At 40.2% G+C, this 19775-nt stretch overlaps 1 protein-coding gene across 14 annotated transcripts in view; it reads left to right on the top strand.

Moving 5' to 3' along the window:
- The window catches only part of FMN1 (formin 1), a 441973-nt gene that overhangs the window by 183865 nt on the left and 238333 nt on the right, over positions 1-19775 (top strand). For all 14 annotated transcript variants that reach the window (XR_010121077.1, XM_055278579.2, XM_063640268.1 and 11 more), the window contains one exon: positions 6928-6989. Coding sequence is in view for 12 of the 14 variants with exons in the window: in XM_055278579.2 (XP_055134554.2) it covers positions 6928-6989 (62 nt within the window). In the remaining 2 variants the exon portion in view is untranslated. The remainder of the gene's footprint in view (positions 1-6927; positions 6990-19775) is intronic.

Genomic DNA, 19775 nt, shown 5'->3' with positions numbered 1-19775 from the left:
CCTGAGGAGAGGATTTTCTCATCTGTAAAATAAGTCTTGATATGATAGAGTCTACCTTTTAAATTTGATGTGAGAATGGCAGGAGTTAATCTGTGTGAAGTGCTTAGAACTATTCCTGAAAAATAACCCTCAATAATGTTATCTGTACCCATATGTAATTATGTAAACTCATTTAATAAGTGATGGACTTCAGCAGTGGTTACTACATGCCTTCTGTGTTTGTGAAATCATCTGTAATTCTGCCGTTCACAAATTGGAGGACACAAACCTTGTAATGACACCTGGGAGAAAGGATGTTTTGTTATTGTGAACTGATCAAAAAGGAAGGTTTGTGCAACATAAAGGGAAGGAACCAATTAGCCAAATACTAGACTAGAAAGAGTTTTATTTCTACAGAGAAAGTTCTTTTATTTTTTTTTTCTCCAAAATGTTGAATCCTGCCAGTTAGGAGCCTTACTCCTTTCTCTGTCTTTCATGGGCTATATTATTGTTTTTAAAAAGACGTTCTTTAGACTTGTTTCTTGTGGAATAGATTATTTAAATTGATTTATTAGCTTCCATTAGGGGCTAATGTGACTTCAAATGTCTGCCCTTTTCAACCTTGATGTAAAATTCCTGTTCCTCCTTTTCACACATTTATAAGGTCCCAGAGCTACTGAATACCAATGCTAGGGTCAAGTTCTCTTTTTAACAAATACTCACATCTTTGGTCTTGAGTTGACACCTCTGCCTCCCCATCCTCACACACACTCAGGCATCTGCAAGGCTCAAGAAGCATCTGGGGGCAGGGGGCTGCCACTAACAAGACACATTTGGAAAGCACTAACTTAGTTTTGACTCACGGACATTATTCTGTAACCTTTATATTCTCTTACTACTCTCTTGTGAACTCTCAAAGTGAGCGTTCACCAGTACCGATAGTAAAGGCATTACCTTCCTCCTTCTACATGCTGCCCAAGGATTCTGTCATCCTTGTTGGGATGGGAGTGTGTTTCCTGCCACCCGTCACACTGGGACTCTTGGTAAAAATATTTGTTAAAGGAGGAGATGAATCATGCTTTCCTAGATGTTAGCTTTGCAGTAGTCTCCTTCATCGGTTTGTTAATGAGTTAGTCATAGCGATATCTGTCACACCCATATAGGTACAATATACACAAAATGAATCATTTCAAAATATAGTCTGCATAATTTCTATTTAGAATGTAGATGCTATTCTCCAAGGACATCAAGTTCACAAGAAGCTTGGTTTAAGTAGCCTTCCTTTGACTACTTTGTAGAAGCTTGGAATTGGTTAGGGTTTAGATATTTATCATGACATGGGTTAGGACTCAACATTTATACAAGATTTAAACTTACTAAGTCACTTTCTGCTTCTTATTTTATGAATTCAGATATTCTGTTTTGCCTATATTGATATTTGAGAAAACGAATGTAACCAATTTTCAAAAGAGAAGTATTTTTTCTTTAATGTTAGATATGCATAAAGATAATTTCATAAAACATCCAGTTTAAAGAATAATTTTTCATTTAACACCCATATAACAACACCTCCTTGCTTGATTCATCTTCTGGAAACCACCATTCTTCTTAGTTTTGTTAATATTATTGCTTGCTACTCTTTCTTTTTTTAAAAATAAAAGTTGCATTTATTCAGCTTCGTGATCAGACTATTACATTTAGCAATTGATAGCATGGGTGCAAAAAAACCACTGTATTAAAACTCTTTGCTGGAATGCTTTATACTTTCCACAAAACAGAAATTGAAATAACCTGTTACATAACTAATCACAAATATGGTCCTTAACTCTTTTGCCCATACACAGGAGTATTGTATAAAACATGTCTTCTTTGTAGCAGCTAGGCCCTGTGGCACCACTGTGCTTTACTGAGTTCACAAACCTGTTGAAACCTATAGCTTCCCTGTCACTTCTCCGGCTCTACTCTCTTGCTAAGCTTTGTTTCCTGGCAGTAATTAAAATCTTCTGCCAGTGCCATAGCTAGTGCTACCCCTATAGCCTCCTTGGTTTTGTGGTTTGGTGAAGTACTGGCTTTCACCATCATAGGAACCAGAGCTTTTGCCTCCAAAGTTTTTTCCCTTCATGGATCAAAAATTTGAAGACTGGTAGTTTTAATTGCCAAAATCATTGTAGCTTCCACCACCTCCAGTATTGCTTCCATCATTACCAAATCCATTATAGCCATCCCCACTGCCACCATATCCTCCTCCACCACGGCTGCCACTAAAGCCACCATGACCACTGAAGTTTTCTCCATAACCAAGGTGTCGTTCCCACCAAAACCACTTCCATGGCCACCACGAAAGTTTCCAGAACTACTTTGTCCTCTTTGGCTGGATGAAGCACTAGCCATCTCTTGCTTTGACAGAGCTTTCCTACCTTCACAGTTGTGGTCATTTCTGAATGACAGTCTTATCCACAGAGTCATGGTTGTCAAAGGTTACAAAGGCAAAGCCCCTTTTCTTGTCACTGCCTCGGTCAGTCATGATTTCAGTCACTTGCGTTTTTCCATACTGTTGAAAATAATCTCTTACGTGATGTTCTTCAGTGTCTTCTTTAATGCTACCAAACAAATATCTTTTTCATAGTTGAGTGGGCACCTGGTCTTTGAGAATCTTCTCTTAGACAGCTCTCTTTGGTTCTACAATTCTTCCATCTACCTTGTGTGGCCTTGCATTCATGGTTGCATCCACCTCCTCCACAGTGGCATATGAGACAAACCCAAAGCCCCTGGAATACTTGATGTTTGGATCTCTCATTACCACACAGTTCTTGAGCGTTCCCCCTTGCTCAAAATGGCTCCTCAGGCTCTTGTCGGTGGTTTCAAAGCTCAGCCCTCTGATGAGGAGCTTCCACAGCTGTTCAGGCCCTTTGAGGGACTCTAATGTGTAGACATGATGGCAGTGGGAAGAGAGACAATGCTTCCTTTGGTGCTGTCCACTGACAGGTTGCTTTTCTTCATAGTTTTGTTATTTATATATGCCTGAGGTTAGGATTGTTGGTTAAGAAAGCATGAATATCTTTAACTTTATTAGAAAATACCATTGTTCATAGCGATTATACAAATTTGCACTCGTGCTGTAAGTGAAGTGTATGGAAGTTTCCATTGTTCTGCATCTTCACCAATGCTCTGTTGTCAGACTTTAAATACTCCTAATTACTAATAAGGAGCACCTTTTAACATAGTTATTATTTGTATATCATCTTTTTAGAGTGCGTGTTGATGCTTTTTGCTCATTTTTCACATGGGCTTCATTTTCTATCGTTTTGTAGGATGCATTTATATATTTATACTAGATCTTGATTGATGGTGTTATAAGTATATTCTCCCACTCTGTAGGGAATGTTACCTCTATTGATGATAGATTGATCTATTGTCAATCTGTTTCTCTATGGTGTATTTTAAGAAAAATAAGTTCTTAATTTTAATGTAGTCAAATTTATCAGGTTTTTTCCTTTATATATATTGCTTTGTGAATATTAAGAAATCGTTTTTCTATCCTGAGGCTGTAAAATACTATGCTATATTATCTTATAAAATATTTACAATTTTGCTTTTTACAGTTTAGCACTTAATTGACTTCGAATAGATTATAGTATAAGGTTAGGATCCAGTTTTGTCTTTTTCCATAAGAAATGAACAGAATATTAATTTTTTTCGCAGCCAATAGTTACTGAAAAGATCATTCTTTGTGTAAGTAATGATCTTCAGTGCTACTTCTGTCATATTATCAAGTGACCCTAAAATCATGGTATCTTTCTAGACTGTCTATTCTATCTTATTAGCCTATTTGTTTATCCCTGTGTCTGTACCATGCCACGTTAATTACATTGTAAGAATTAAAAATAATTCTCATTAGGAGGTAAGGTAAGTTGTCTTAACTTAGTCTATATTTTCATGCATTTCTTGGCTCTTATTGGCATTTTGCACTTTCATGCTTCCACATGCATTTTAGAATGGGCTCCTTATATTCAAACAAAACAAAACTCAAGAAATTTTGAAGGAATCCGTTTGGGAAAACTCACACCTTTACAATATGAAGTCTTATAAATCAAAAACATGTCTTGCCCACTTGTCTTTCTGTGTTGTTTTTTTTTTTAGTAAAATATGTCAATAAAATGTTGTTATTTTCTTATAAGAGGTCTTTACATATTTCTGTTGAGTTTTTTCTGGGTATTTTGTATTTTTAGAAGTACTGTAAGTGTTATGCTTTCCTTTTTTAAACTGCTACTATGAGGATTTTTGTATATTTTTGTTCATAATACCAAGCAACTCTGCTAAACATACATATTCTAATATTTTATCAGTTGGATCTTTTAGATTTTTCTAGATGTATGAACATAGAGAATAATACCTTCCTTTTTCTCTTTATAATCTATGTAGATTTTGTGTCTTTTTTCTCATCCATTACATCTGCCAGTAGCACTAGAAAAATGATGAATATCAACAATAGTAGCAGGTATTGTTGTGTTATGCTGAATCTTACAGGGAAAATATTTACCAATATAATATTTAATGTCAGATTTCAAACAAATTAACATCCTTTTTTGGTGTACTGTTTCTTGAATTTAATGTGTATGGATTCATGTAACAACCACCATAATCAGGATAGAGAATAATATCTAATATCATTATCCCTAAAATTCCTTTGCTTGCTGCCGCTTTGTAGTCAACCACCTCCCCAAACCCCCATCTCTAACCTCTGGCAACTACTACTATGATCTGTTCTTAATCCCTCTAGATTGTCTTTTCCAGATGTCATATAAATGCTATTGAACAGTGGTTGGCCTTCTGAGACTGACTTCTTTCACTCTGCATAGTGCCTTTAAGATTCTTCCATGTTGGCCAGGCACTTTCAGAGGCCAAGGGGGGTGGATCACGTGAGGTCAGGAGTTTGAAACTAGCCTGGCCAATATAGTAAAACCCTGTCTCTACTAAAAATACAAAAATTAGCTGGGCATGGTGGTGGGCTGTAATCCCAGCTACTCTGGAGGGCTGAGGCAGAAGAACGCTTGAACTTGGGAGGTGGAGGTTCCAGTGAGCCAAGATCGTGCCATTGCACTTTAGCCTGGAAAACGAGTGAAACTCCATCTCGAAAAAAAAAAAAAGATTCCTCCATGTTGATGCATATATTTCTCTTTGTTGCTGAGTAGTATTCCATTATATGGACATACCATCATTTGTTTATGCATTCACCCATTAAATTAAGCATGTTTACTGGCTCTGAAAATTATTTTACTTCCTTGATCAAGCTACTTAATGTCTCTATGCATTAGTATCTTCATTGGTAATGGAGACAATAATGGTACCTACATCATAGGGTTATTGTGGGAATGAAATTAGTTGATAAAGTAGACTTAGAATAATGCCTGATACATCGTAAGTAGTCAGCAAATGAAATCCATTATTATTGTTTTCAATATTAGCAAAGATTTTGAGGTAGAAAATAATTTGACAAGTTCAAGGAATGGCAAGAAAGCCAGTGTACGTGGAGTATGATGAACAAGGGGAAAAAGTGGTATGAAATGATAGGGAGAGATATGTAGGAACCAAGACATGGAGTCTTTATGGGCTGCAACAGAGAGCTCTGATTTCACTCTAACTGTGTGAAAAACCAAGGATGAGATGATCTGGTTCATGTCTATGTAGATCACTCAGTCTGCTTTGGTGATAATCAGTTACAGTGGTGCTAAAAGTAGAAGCAGGCACCCTACCAGAAGTATACTGCTTTAATCTAGCAGAGATGGTGGTAGCTTGGATTATCGTGGTGCTGGTGGGGATAATGACAAGTGGTCACTACCAGACCATTCAAGGTATGATTTGGATTGAGAACCCACAGAACTTTCTGATGGATTCACAGCTCAGCGGAGCACCTTCCCCACAACAGTAGAGGTCTGTCTAGCCATAATTATCAGCAGCAACACTACTTTTCTGGCATGGCTTTGCCAATGATTTCCTTCATCCATTTTTTAATTAAAACACAAACTTTCATGCCTGATTTAGGAAATCTGCTTGGAGAAATAGCCTGGCTTTCACACATATTTAAATGAGGTCAAACTACTTGCTTACTCATACTCATGACCCCAAACACATTTGTAAAATAATTGGCTTATCTCACAAAAATGTGTGCTCATAGCATTTTGTCTTGTGGTTCTCTGCAGCCTGTGTAGTTCCATGACCCCAAACACTTAGCATTTCTGCTGGAAATAAAGTTGTCTTGACAGCTGCATGCTTAGCCAGCGGAATGATAGTTTTAGTGGTTGGCTGAAGTTCTTGTGTACACTTGGGACTTATTGTTGAAATAAACATTATTAGACTCATATTAAAATTGGACCAGAAATTTATTTTTGTCCTTTCAGCCTCAATTCACCCTAGAATCTCTCATCCAAATGACAAATAGTATTGACTTTCTGAGATAAAGATTAAAATCAGCCCTGGGTGCTTACTTAGCCTTGCATTCAAATGGAGATTTTCTTTTTCTTTTTTGAAACAGAGTTAAAAATAGAGTGCTCTGATCTCACATAGAAAGTTTTCTTTTGTTCCTGCCCTGTCTGCTCTTAACACGTCTGTATTTGTCCTCTGTGGGGACTTAATTTCCAACTCCTTAAATACAAACTCCTGACCCAGTGTTTATCTGGAACACACTCATCATCCCTTTTTTTTTCTTTTAACCCTATCCCATCTGCTTAATTTGTGTCTTTTCATAATTCAGAGTTTGCTAAAAGGAAGGAATTTACCTTTTACCCTGAACTACTTGTCCTATCTTTCTGCAGTTTTTAACATCTCTTGTCAGGTTGATGTCAGATTGTGGTATTTATTTTAGTCAGTTTATTTCTAAGAGGACCACTAGATAAATTATGTGCTTAGTTTTGTACTTCCTTGTAATTGGCTTCTTTTTTGATTTTACAGAATACCAAGCTGCTATTTTACACTTGAAGAGGGAGCACAAGGAAGAAATTGAAAACCTGCAGGTATACCTCTTTGATGCTACTGAATGGGTTCTATAGAACTGACACTTGGTTTTCTCCTATGCTGAAGTAAATATTCCTCGAGTTGAAGTGTTAAACTAGACAGCATCACATCTTGCAGCTGCCAGTAGGCACTGTGTCTATACAGGGAATTTGAAAAGCCTTGGATTCTGTTTTTAATAGAATTCAGTTTCTAATTTTAAAAAATACCATAAATGCATTTGATTGGATTGGAAAATGATTATTTTATTTTTAAAGCAGAAGAGAAGATGGAATAGACTTCTACTGTCATATAAAATATAGTAGTTTTTTTTTCTAGGTACGATGGAAATTATTTTTGTTCAGCTTCCTCTTGTTCGGGTATTCATGTCTGTGTTTCTTAGCACATCCCTGCAATATGATGTGATGCAGATTACAGAATTTAAGGAAGGAGCCCTAGGAAGTGGAGGAGTTGTTGTTCTGAGCCCTTCCGTATCCCCAGAGAGTGCTGGGAAATTGTTGACCTGATCCTCCTTTGTGAAGCCGGGAATGACTGAGGGATCATTTCCCTTGTGCTGCCATCTAGTTGACATTCCTGGTGTTTGGCATTTGCTTGTAGTGCCTGTGGCAGAAAGTTCAGAATCTTAACTTCAGATAACTGGATACTGAATCAGGCACCGAGACCTGTTTACTGATGGCTGCAATAACCCCCTGCTTCGGGAGAGAATGACAGCAAAATTTCAGTAACATTTTTTCCTCATTTAATGTTAACTCATGACTTGCTAATTTAATCAATCTGTGGATCAGACATTTCTTTTCTAAAAATTTGTTAATTTGCAAATAGAAATTGTATATATATGGTATAGACATGTTTTGAAATATGTATAGTGGAGTAACTAAATTGAGCTAATTAATATATACATTGCCTCACATATTTATCATTTATATGTGGTGAGAACACGAAAACTCTGCTCTTTTAGAAATTTTACAGTATATAATACATGGTTATGAACTATAGTCACCACGTTGTACAGAAGATCATCTTGAATTTATTTCTCACATCTAACTGAAATTTTGTCTCCTTTCATCAACATCTCCCTAATCCTTCCCCACCTTTTACCCCTCTCTGCCCCTAGCCCCTGGTAACCACCATTCTACTCCCTGTTCCTGCGAGTTCGACTTTTTTAGATATCTCACATAAATGAGGTCATGCCGTGTCTGTCTTTCTGTGCTTGGCATAGTTCACATAACATAATGTTCTCTAGGTTCATCCATATTGTAGCAAATGACAGGGTTATTTTTTTCCTTTTTAAAGGCTAGACTATTCCATTTTGTATATAAACCACATTTTTTTTTTTTATCCATTTGTCCATTGATGGACACTCACGTTGATTCCACATCTTGGCTTTTGTGAATAAGGCTGCAATCAACATGAGAGTGTAGATATCTCTTCAACATACTGACTTCACTTCCTTTAAATATATACCCAGTAGTGGGATTTCTGGGTCATATGGTAGTTCTAGTTTTAATTTTTTTGAGGAGCCTCCACACTGTTTTCTACAAACTAGTTTACATTCCCACGAACAGTGTGCACGGGTTCTCTTTTTCCGTATCTTCACCAATACTTGTAATCTTTTGTCTTTTTTGGCAACAGCCATTCTAACAGTTGTGAAGTGATATCTCATCGTGGTTTTAGTTTGCATTTCCCTGATGATTAGTGATGTTGGAGCATTTTTTCATATATTGGTTGACCCTTTTATATGTCTTCTTTTGAGAAATACATTTTCAGATGATTTGCTCATTTTTAAATCAGGCTGTTTGTTTTCTTGCCTTTGAATTCCTTAAATATTTTTTGTATATTAACCCCTTATCAGATATATGAAAATATTCTTCTTTTCTATAATTGATAATGCGCTTTTAAAAATAACTGAGTCAGTGTATTGGATTATATGTTATGTTATTGCAAGTAGCAGAAAATTATTCGATAAGTAGTATGGTGTATGAATTCAAGTCCTACCCATCCAGCAGAGTTTAAGTAGTTTGGGAGAGAAAATGAGTCAATTTCACAAAGAAACAAAAAAGTGGAAAAGTACCTCTGTCTCCTAGAAGAAAAGGAGAGGAGGAGGTCCTTATCTCCCTTGTTACAAAGGGAGACCTCTCTTTCTTTTTCTTTGTTCTGATGTGAAAAAGATTCTCAGCTGCCTCAGAGAAGCTGAAATTGGTGGGGGATAATTTAAGACACAGATTCCTAAAGAGGGCAAGAACAGAAGTGATTCTGTAAGCAGAAGTTTTGTTAACAGCCAAGTTGTAACAGTTAACCCTAGCTTTCCACAAACTGTAGACCAGCCTGGCTAGGACTTTGATAGTGGAATAATATTCATGGTAACAGAAGATGCTTACAGTTTTTTAATTCTTGCTGTGCTAGGTATTGTTCTAAACACATTATCTCATTCTGTCTCTGCAAAAGTCTTATGATCTTATATATCTCAAACTAAGAAAAGATTGGAGATGGAAAAGAGGAGTATATGGAAGAAGGAAAGTATATTGTCATCATGATCTGCACTTAAAATACAGGTTAGACTAAGGTGTGATTAACAGTAGTAAAGATTAAAAATGTTCCAAACTATACTTTAGATTTTTAAAAACCATCTGTAAAAAAATTATCTGCTCTTTTGATGATATTAGTACACTTAAACAACTGTTTTTGCCCCACGTTTATGATTTTTACCTAACTGCTAAAGCCGTGGCCACCATGACTCACTATTGCCATCTGGGTGGTACATCCGATTTATACACTTAGCTGTAGTTTTTTTTTTTTAATATTATTATTATACTTTAAGTTTTAGGGTACATGTGCACAACGTGCAGGTTTGTTACATATGTATACATGTGCCATGTTGGTGTGCTAATGCTATCCCTCCCACCTCCCCCTACCCCACAATAGTCCCCGGAGTGTGATGTTCCCCTTCCTGTGTCCACATGTTCTCATTGTTTAATTCCCACCTATGAGTGAGAACATGCAGTGTTTGGTTTTTTGTCCTTGCGATAGTTTGCTGAGAATGATGGTTTCCAGCTTCATCCATGCCCCTACAAAGGACATGAACTCATCGTTTTTTATGGCTGCATAGTATTCCATGGTGTATATGTGCCACATTTTCTTAATCCAGTCTATCGTTGTTGGACATTTGGGTTGATTCCAAGTCTTTGGTATTGTGAATGGTGCCACAATAAACATATGTGTGCATGTGTCTTTATAGCAGCATGATTTATAATCCTTTCGGTATATACCCAGTAATGGGATGGCTAGGTCAAATGGTATTTCTAGTTCTAGATCCCTGAGGAATTGCCACACCAACTTCCACAATGGTTGAACTAGTTTACAGTCCCACCAGCAGTGTAAAAGTGTTCCTATTTCTCCACATCCTCTCCAGCACCCGTTGTTTCCTGACTTTTTAATGATGGCCATTCTAACTGGTGTGAGATGGTATCTCATTGTGGTTTTGATTTGCATTTCTCTGACGGCCAGTGATGATGAGCATTTTTTCGTGTGTTTTTTGGTTGCGTAAATGTCTTCTTTTGAGAAGTGTCTGTTCATATCCTTCGCCCGCTTTTTGATGGGGTTGTTTGTTTTTTTCTTGTAAATTTGTTTGAGTTCATTGTAGATTCTGGATATTAGCCCTTTGTCAGATGAGTAGGTTGCAAAAATTTTCTCCCATTCTGTAGGTTGCCTGTTCACTCTGTTGGTGGTTTCTTTTGCTGTGCAGAAGCTCTTTAGTTTAATAAGATCCCATTTGTCAATTTTGGCTTTTGTTGCCATTGCTTTTGGTGTTTTAGACATGAAGTCCTTGCCCATGCCTATGTCCTAAATGGTATTGCCTAGGTTTTCTTTTAGGATTTTTATGGTTTTAGGTCTAACGTGTAAGTCTTTAATCCATCTTGAATTAATTTTTGTATAAGGTGTAAGGAAGGGATCCAGTTTCAGCTTTCTACATATGGCTAGCCAGTTTTTCCAGCACCATTTACTAAATAGGGAATCCTTTCCCCATTGCTTCGTCAGGTTTGTCAAAGATCAGATGGTTGTAGATATGTGGCATCATTTCTGAGGGCTCTGTTCTGTTCCATCAGTCTATATCTCTGTTTTGGTACCAGTACCATGCTGTTTTGGTTACTGTAGCCTTGTAGTATAGTTTGAAGTCAGGTAGCGTGATGCCTTCAGCTTTGTTCTTTTGGCTTAGGATTGACTTGGCAATGCAGGCTCTTTTTTGGTTCCGTATGAACTTTAAAGTAGTTTTTTCCAATTCTGTGAAGAAAGTCATTGGTAGCTTGATGGGGATGGCATTGAATCTATAAATTACCTTGGGCAGTATGGCCATTTTCACAATACTGATTCTTCCTACCCATGAGCATGGAATGTTCTTCCATTTGTTTGTATCCTCTTTTATTTCATTGAGCAGTGGTTTGTAGTTCCTTGAAGAGGTCCTTCACATCCCTTGTAAGTTGGATTCCTAGGTATTTTATTCTCTTTGAAGCAATTGTGAATGGGAGTTCACACATGATTTGGCTCTCTGTGTGTTATTGGTGTATAAGAATGCTTGTGATTTTTGCACATTGATTTTTTATCCTGAGACTTTGCTGAAGTTGCTTATCAGCTTAAGGAGATTTTGGGCTGAGACGATGGGGTTTTCTAGATATACAGTCGCATCATCTGCAAACAGGGACAATTTGACTTCCTCTTGTCCTAATTGAATGCCCTTTATTTCCTTCTCCTGCCTGATTGCCCTGGACAGAACTTCCAACACTATGTTGAATAGGAGTGGTGAGAGAGGGCATCCCTGTGTTGTGCCAGTTTTCAAAGGGAATGCTTCCAGTTTTTGTCCATTCAGTATGATATTGGCTGTGGGTTTGTCATAGATAGCTCTTATTATTTTGAGATACGTCCCATCAATACCTAATTTATTTGAGAGTTTTTAGCATGAAGCGTTGTCGAATTTTGTCAAAGGCCTTTTCTCATCTATTGAGAGAATCGTGGTTTTTGTCATTGTTTCTGTTCATACGCTGGATTGCATTTATTGATTTTCGTATGTTGAACGCTTAGCTGTAGTTTTAAACTATTCTAGCAGTCACAGATGGACAACCCTCAGTAGGAAACCAGCAACTCTCTTCTCTAATCTGACCCAAAGAAGTGTTTCATTTGGCAAACACAGCGTTTTAAAGATTGAACTAGGAATAAATATTTTAAAGTATGATGATTTAGATATAAAACCTGGATTTCTAGCTGCTTCTTTAAAAATTGGAGAAGCTGGCAGCAAAAGACTTATTTTCTTGTATGACTTCAACCTGCTGGGACTAAGTTGCAGGCATTCACTTCCACCAGGATGCATGACCTCTCATTTGCCAGGGTGCCCTCTGGGCCACTTTACCTGCCTGATTAATTACCCCTGTACTCTGGATGATACTGAAAATAAAATGAGACAACTGGTTTGGCATCAACACAATCAAAATAGATGCCATTCGTAAAACGAACAGACAAAAACCCAGCCTAGCTGTACTTGCGAGTACTCACTGAATATCACCCCTACCTGTTTCGTTCCACTAAGTAGCGGTCTCATCTTTTGTCACAGACCTAGTGGAAGACAGTGAGTGGGAAAACTATGTTGGTGCTTTACATGTGATTTCCATCAGCTGCTATCGTTGTCTGTTAGATTTTCTTTTTCCATGTACAAGTTATGGAGAAGTCAGATATGTTTCCAGACTTCTTCAACATGCCTTTCTAGAATAAGAAGAGTTTCATGCTTTTAAAGTACAAAAGAAAAAGTGACTCATTCTGTCACCATGTACAAGAATTGATAAGTATGACATTTAGGTCTTTTTGGAATGTTTTCATAGAATTTAAAGAAAACAGCATGATTCAATAAGCAGAGAACCTAAATAAGCAGAGAACTTTCAATTTTGTTTTAACCATACACTTGAAGGGAAATCACTTAATTGTTCAGTTTCCCCCACCAGCAAAACGCAAGCCCTACCACCTAAAATATTTGGATTGGACAGTTGATTATTTTACCCTGTAGTTCCATGGCCAGTAAGTGGGGGAGCTTAGGGTTTTTTATTCCATGTGTGCTCTGCAGCCAGCATTTGTTGAGTGATGCAGTATGGAAAGGGCACAAGGCTGGTCCTGCTACTAGCTTTTCAAAAGGTGTAGCAGGCTGCATGCGCGCACCACCGCAGTCCAGCCTGAGCGATGGAGTGAGACTTTGTATCAAAAAAGAAGAAGAAGAGGAGGAGGAGGAGGAGGAGAAGGCGGAAGGGAAGGGGGAGGAGGGGGAAAGTCCAATGCCCCAAATATGTCCTCAACCAAAAAAAAAGCAAAAAGACCACTCTAAACTCAAGGGGGGAGGAGGAGGAGGAGGAGGGGGAGGAGGAGGAGGAGGAGGAGGAAAGTCCAATGTCCCAAATATGTGCTCAACCAAAAAGAAGCACAAAGACCACTCTAAACTCAAGTGGGGGGGGGGGGAGGTGGGGAGAGGGAGGAGGAAAGTCCAATGTCCCAAATATGTGCTCAACCAAAAAGAAGCACAAAGACCACTCTAAACTCAAGTGGGAGGGGGAGGTGGGGAGAGGGAGGAGGAAAGTCCAATGTCCCAAATATGTGCTCAACCAAAAAAGCACAAAGACCACTCTATACTCAAGGGGGGAGGAGGAGGAGGGGGAGGAGGAGGAGGAGGAAAGTCCAATGTCCCAAATACGTGCTCAACCAAAAAGAAGCACAAAGACCACTCTAAACTCAAGGGAGGAGGGGGAGGAGGAAAGTCCAATGTCCCAAATATGTGCTCAACCAAAAAAAAAAGCACGAAGACCACTCTAAACTCAAGGGAAGAGGAGGAGGGAGGAGGGGGGACAGGGGGAGGAGGAGGGGGGAAGGGGGGGAGTAAAGTCCGCTATCCCAAATATGTGCTCCACCAAAAAAAAAAGCACAAAGACCACTCTAAACTCAAGGGACCACTCTAAACTCGAGGGAGGAGGGGGGACAGGGATGAGGAAAGTCCAATATTCCAAATATGTGCTCGACCAAAAAAAAAGGACAAAGACCACTCTAAACTCAAGGGACCACTCTAAACTCAAGGGAGGAGGAGGGAGGAGGGGGGACAGGGGGAGGAGGAGGGGGGAGGGGAGGAAGAAAGTCCAATATCCCAAATATGTGCTCAACCAAAAAAAAAAGCACAAAGACCACTCTAAACTCAAGTGAGGAGAAGGAGAAGGGGGCTAAAGGGGAGGAAAAGAGGGGAAGGAGGAGGAGGTGGTGAGGGGGAGGAGGAAAGTCCAATGTCTCAAATATGTGCTCAACCAAAAAAAAGCACAAAGACCACTGTAAACTGAAGGGACCACTCTAAACTCAAGGGAGGAGGTGGAGGAGGAGGGGGAGGGGGGAGGAGTAAAGTCCAATGTCCCAAATATGTGCTTAACCAAAAAAACACAAAGACCACTCTAAACTCAAGGGACCACTCTAAACTCAAGGGAGGAGGAGGAGGGGGTAGGAAGGGGGGAGGGGGTAGGAAGGGGGGAGAGGGTGAGGAGGGGGGAGGGGGAGGAGGAAAGTCCAATGTCTCAAATCTGTGCTCAACCAAAAAGCACAAAGACCACTCTAAACTCAAGGGGGGAAGAGGAGGAGCAGGAGGGGGTAGGAAGGGGGGAGGGAGTGAGGAGGGGGGGAGGGGGAGGAGGAAGGGACAATGTCCCAAATATGTGCTCAACCACAAAAAAAGCAAAGACCACTCTAAACTCAAAGGAAGGAGGAGGAGGAGAAAGGGGGGAGGGGGGGAGGAAGGGGAGACGGGGTGAGGAAGCAGGGAGGGGGAGGAGGAAAGTCCAATGTCCCAATCTGTGCTCAACCAAAAAAAAAAGCACAAAGACCACGCTAAACTCGAGGAGGAGAAGGAGAAGGGGGGGAGATGGGGAGGAGATGGGAGGGGGTGAGGAAGGAGAGAGGGGGGAGAAAGGGGGAGGGGGAAGAGGAAAGTCCAATGTCCCAAATATGTGCTCAACCAAAAAAAAAGCACAAAGACCTTTCTAAACTCAAGGGACCACTCTAAACTCAAGGGAGGAGGAGAAGGAGTTGGGGGGGGAGGGGGAGCAGGAGGAGGAGGGGGGAGGGGGAGGAGGAAAGTCCAATGTCCCAAATCTGTGCTCAACCAAAAAAAAGGCACAAAGACCACTCTAAACTCGAGGAGGAGGAGGAGAAGTGGGGGAGGGGGGAGGAAGGGGGGAGGGGGTGAGGAGGGGGAAAGGAGAGGAGGAAATCCAATGTCCCAAATCTGTGCTCAACCAAAAAAAAAAGCACAAAGACCACTCTAAACTCAAGTGAAGAGAAGGAGAAGGCGGGGAGACCGGGAGGAGAAGGGGGAAGGAGGGAGCGGGGAGAAAGGGAGGAGGGGGGAGCAGGAGGTGGGGAGGGGGGAGGTGGAAAGTCCAATGTCCCAAATATGTGCTCAACCAAAAACAAAAGCACAAAGACCACTCTAAACTCAAGTGAGGTGGAGGAGGAGGAGAAGGGGGGAGACAGGGAGGAGAAGGGGGGAGGGGGGAGGAAGAGGAGAGGTAGGGGGAGGGGAGGAAGAGGAGAGGTAGGGGGAGGGGAGGAAGGGGGAGGGGGGAAGAGGAGGGGGGAGGGGGAGGAGGAAACTCCAATGTCCCAAATATGTGCTCACCAAAAAAGAAAAAAGCACAAAGACCACTCTAAAGTGAGTAGAAGGAGGAGGGAGAGGGGGGAGGGGGAGGAGGAAAGTCCAATGTCTCAAATATGTGCTCAACCAAAAATAAAGCACAAAGACCACTCTAAAGGGAGGAGGAAGAGGAGGAGGAGCAGGAGAAGGAGGGGGAGGGGGAGGAGGAAAGTCTAATGTCTCAAATATGTGCTCAACCAAAAAAAAGCACAAAGACCACTCTAAACTCAAGTGGGGAGGGAGGAGGGGGAAGGAGGAGGGGGGAGGGGAAGGAGGAAAGGCCAGTGTCCCAAATATGTCCTCAACCAAATAAAAAGCACAAAGAAACAAAGACCACTCTAAACTCATGGGGGGAGGAGGGGGAGGTGGAGAGGGGGAGGGGGAGGAGGAAAGTCCAATGTCCCAAATATGTGTTTAACCAGAAAAAAAGCACAAAGACCACTCTAAACTCAAGTTGCCTAATTACGAGAAATAATGTTTGAGTATGTGCTATGTAACTGGTACCATAGGGTGTATATCATATTGAACAACCCAGGAAGGGTGGTATCAGTACAGTCAATATTATCACTATTATTATTCAGTTGCTAAAACTGAGAAAACTAAGTGTCAAAGAAGCTGATTAATTTCTCAAGGTCACAGTGCAAGGAGTTGAAGTCCTAACTTCAAAACCCCAGTCCTTTCTCACTGTCATTCTGCATCATGCATAAAATAATATCTTGGACTTTGATAAAGGAAAAGATCAACTGCACAGAGAAATGATCTGCCAAATAGTGATAACGATGATTTTCAATTCCTGCTCCTAAGCACTCTCAAAGAGGTAACTTATTATATTAGTATTGTTACTGCGAGAATCAATTTTATTACATGCCTTAATAGGACATACCTAAACTATGTTTCTACCCAGCTGTCATTAACTTGCTGTGCAATGGCTACCACTTAGAAAAGTTTCTCAAACCAGTGAAACCATGTAAGGTAAGGTGCTGCCTTTTCAAAAATAAAGTTAGCAGAATTATCCCAAACTGGAAAATGAAGGAGGTGAGCATAAACTCTCAAGGCAGAGTTTGCTAAATGAAGGACGCACTTGGACAAAACTGAAGAATTATGTTGCGGATATTATAAATGACATAAAACAGTGAAGTCATGGGAAATGTCTGACCTGCAACCACTCTCCCACTGGAGATTTGAATGGCAAAATCATCCAAGTACTTAATTTAAGTAAAGGTGTATAAACATATGTGCCAGAAATTGATTCATTTAAATAATCAATAAATCTTTGCTTTTGAACTATAAGGGGAGGGTAAACGTAAATTGCTACACTTTTTTTTTCGTTTTGAGACGGGGTCTTACTCTTGTTGCCCAAGCTAGATTGAAATGCTGTGATCTCGGCTCACTGCAACCTCTGCCTCCCAGATATAAGCTATTCTCCTGCCTCAGCCTCTTGAGTAGCTGGAATTACAAGCATGTGCCACCACCCAGCTAATTTTTGTATTTTTAGTTGAGGCAGGGTTTGGCCATGTTGGCCAGGCTGATCTTGAACTCCTGACCACAAGTGATCCACCCGCCTCGGCCTCCCAAAGTGCTGGGATTACAGGTGTGAGCCACTGTGCCCGGCCATGGATTTATTCTTTAAGGGTGACTTGTCTGTGATCTTCCTGCTATTCTTGTGCCTGTGTGCTTTATATCAGGGTGGTCTAAACCAGGTTTTCCCAGTGATACTTTGAAATGCCTCTTGACAAAAAGTTTTCATGGTCAAATATATTTGAGAAATATCTATTGCTGTGTTTGAGCTTTACCATGTACAGGGAAGAACTATAAAGAGAATACTATATAGCTTGTTTCCAGCATAATCCTTTTTCTCCAAGAAACCTATTGTTTGGGCTACTACCCTAATTGATTAATATAATCTTATTTTCTCAGTATATAATCCACTTCCTGAGTTCAGGTTACATCCTTTATTTATTATTTATTATTTTATTTTGTTTTTGTAGAGATGGAGTTTCGCCATGTTGCCCAGGCTGGTCTCGAACTCTTGGGCATGAGCCATCCGCTCACCTCTGCCTCTCTCTAAATGTTGGGTTTACAGGTGTCAGCCACTGTGCCCAGCCCTAAATTCCTACTATTTACACCGCCTCCTTTTTTTTTTTTTTTTTTTTTTTTTTTTTTTTGAGATGGAGTCTGGCTTTGTCGCCCAGGCTGGAGTGCAGTGGCGGGATCTTGGCTCACTGCAAGCTCCGCCTCCTGGGTTCACGCCATTCTCCTGCCTCAGCCTCCCTAGTAGCTGGGACTACAGGCGGCCGCCACTACGCTTGGCTAATTTTTTGTATTTTTAGTAGAGACGGGGTTTCACAGTGTTAGCCAGGATGGTCTTGATCTCCTGGCCTAGTGATCTGCCCGCCTCAGCCTCCCAAAGTGCTGGGATTACAGGCGTGAGCCACCACGCCAAGCCACCACTTCCCATTTTTAACCTTTTAGTTACTTGTAGAAGTTCTCTTTCCTAGTCAGCAGGTCTCTAGTCCATCTACTTGCCTCTGTGGAGCAATGTGTTCAGGTTTTCAGTTACACTCTGAATGTAGCCCTCTGATCTTCCAGTGTCTTTTCAGATGTGTCACTCCCTGAAGGGATGCAGCTCTGGAAAGATAAGTGAAACTCTGTAGGATGCCCAAATCTTTATGACAAAAGGGAAGCCTGAGCATGGGATTAGTAGGACTTCTTTGGATCTCTACTTCTTCAATTTTGAAAAAGGAAGAAAGAAAAATAAATGCCCTTTGTCTGGCTTGTGAGGAGCTGGGTAGCTTAAGAATAACGTTTTTGACCAACACCTTAAGCAGTTTGAAAGAAGAGGACTTGGAAACGACAGATTGTTGTATCTGTTTTTAACTAATGTTCTTTGGGTTGTGGGATGCAAGACAAAGAACCAGCCAACAGTGACATTTCCTTTACGGGAACCTTTCGTTTACCCCATTTATCACATGCATATTTCCTAATTGAGGGGAAACTTCACTGAGCGATGGCCTCTGGCCGGCCCCTGCTCATTGTGCAATGCAATCACATTTCTAGTGTGGTAACTCCCACTGCAAAATGATCCAAGGATCAATGCCAAACTGAAAATTAACTTACATTGTACGTTTTTGTCCCCAAGAGAATGAAATGGTATGCTGGCCTCCATTAAGAAAGACTTGTAGACTTCCTCATTTTACTGTCTCCAACACATTCCACTGATCCATTTCTAATAGTTTACACATTGCTGTAGAAACAGAATTGAGTGCAGACTCTATCTGAGCTGATACAACGAAGTTTATAAAGACATAAATCCCGAGCCTGTTCCATTTTTTAATATTCTTCATTATCAACACAATACGTTTAAATCTCTTAATTCCCAGATAATACTGTGAGGGAAAGGGAATAATTTGTAGGCCAATAAACAAAACTTTCACAAGTATGAAATATGATGATTTCATAAAACCCTTATGGTATTCCCCTAAGTGCTGATATTAGTGTAATTCATTACTGAGATGCCAAAAAGGAAAAAATAGAAAATATTGAGAATTATGTTAATTCATTTCATTGTGACTCTGAAATGTTGTGAGATTACTAGATTTGCTGGTTTACTAGTGTTGAGATTCCTCTTGGGCGACTGGCTACCCAGAATCCAGTAGATACATTTGGACTTGAATTTTCATGGAAAAGGAGCCCTTTGTCTCAGCCTTCAAGATACTGTCTTGCCTTCAGACAACTCAGATATAGAAGGAGGCTGTTGTAGAATGTTCATTGCTCATTTGTATCATGAGGGCCAATGATGGTTTTAGACATTTCCTTCATGCACCATCAGCCTTCAATCATTTCTGCTGAGTCTTAATCTCTGAACATGAGTTAATACAGGTGGATCAAGACAGTTTTCTTTTTACTGCAAAAGTTTTTTGCCTAGATGACAGGCTACTGCTGGAACCGGTGACTTTCTGCGTGTTGGCCATTGCTTTTGACTCTTCATGAAATAGGAGAAAGCATGGTAGAGCACCACGGGGAGTGTTTCCCTCTTTCCAGACTTGTCCTGCCTCATTCAATAATTCTGTAAATTCTACGCAATCACACATCA

This window comes from Symphalangus syndactylus, chromosome 5 (assembly GCF_028878055.3).
Source record: "Symphalangus syndactylus isolate Jambi chromosome 5, NHGRI_mSymSyn1-v2.1_pri, whole genome shotgun sequence".
In the NCBI taxonomy this organism is placed as follows: domain Eukaryota; kingdom Metazoa; phylum Chordata; class Mammalia; order Primates; family Hylobatidae; genus Symphalangus; species Symphalangus syndactylus.
This window is presented reverse-complemented; position numbering and strand designations above follow the sequence as displayed.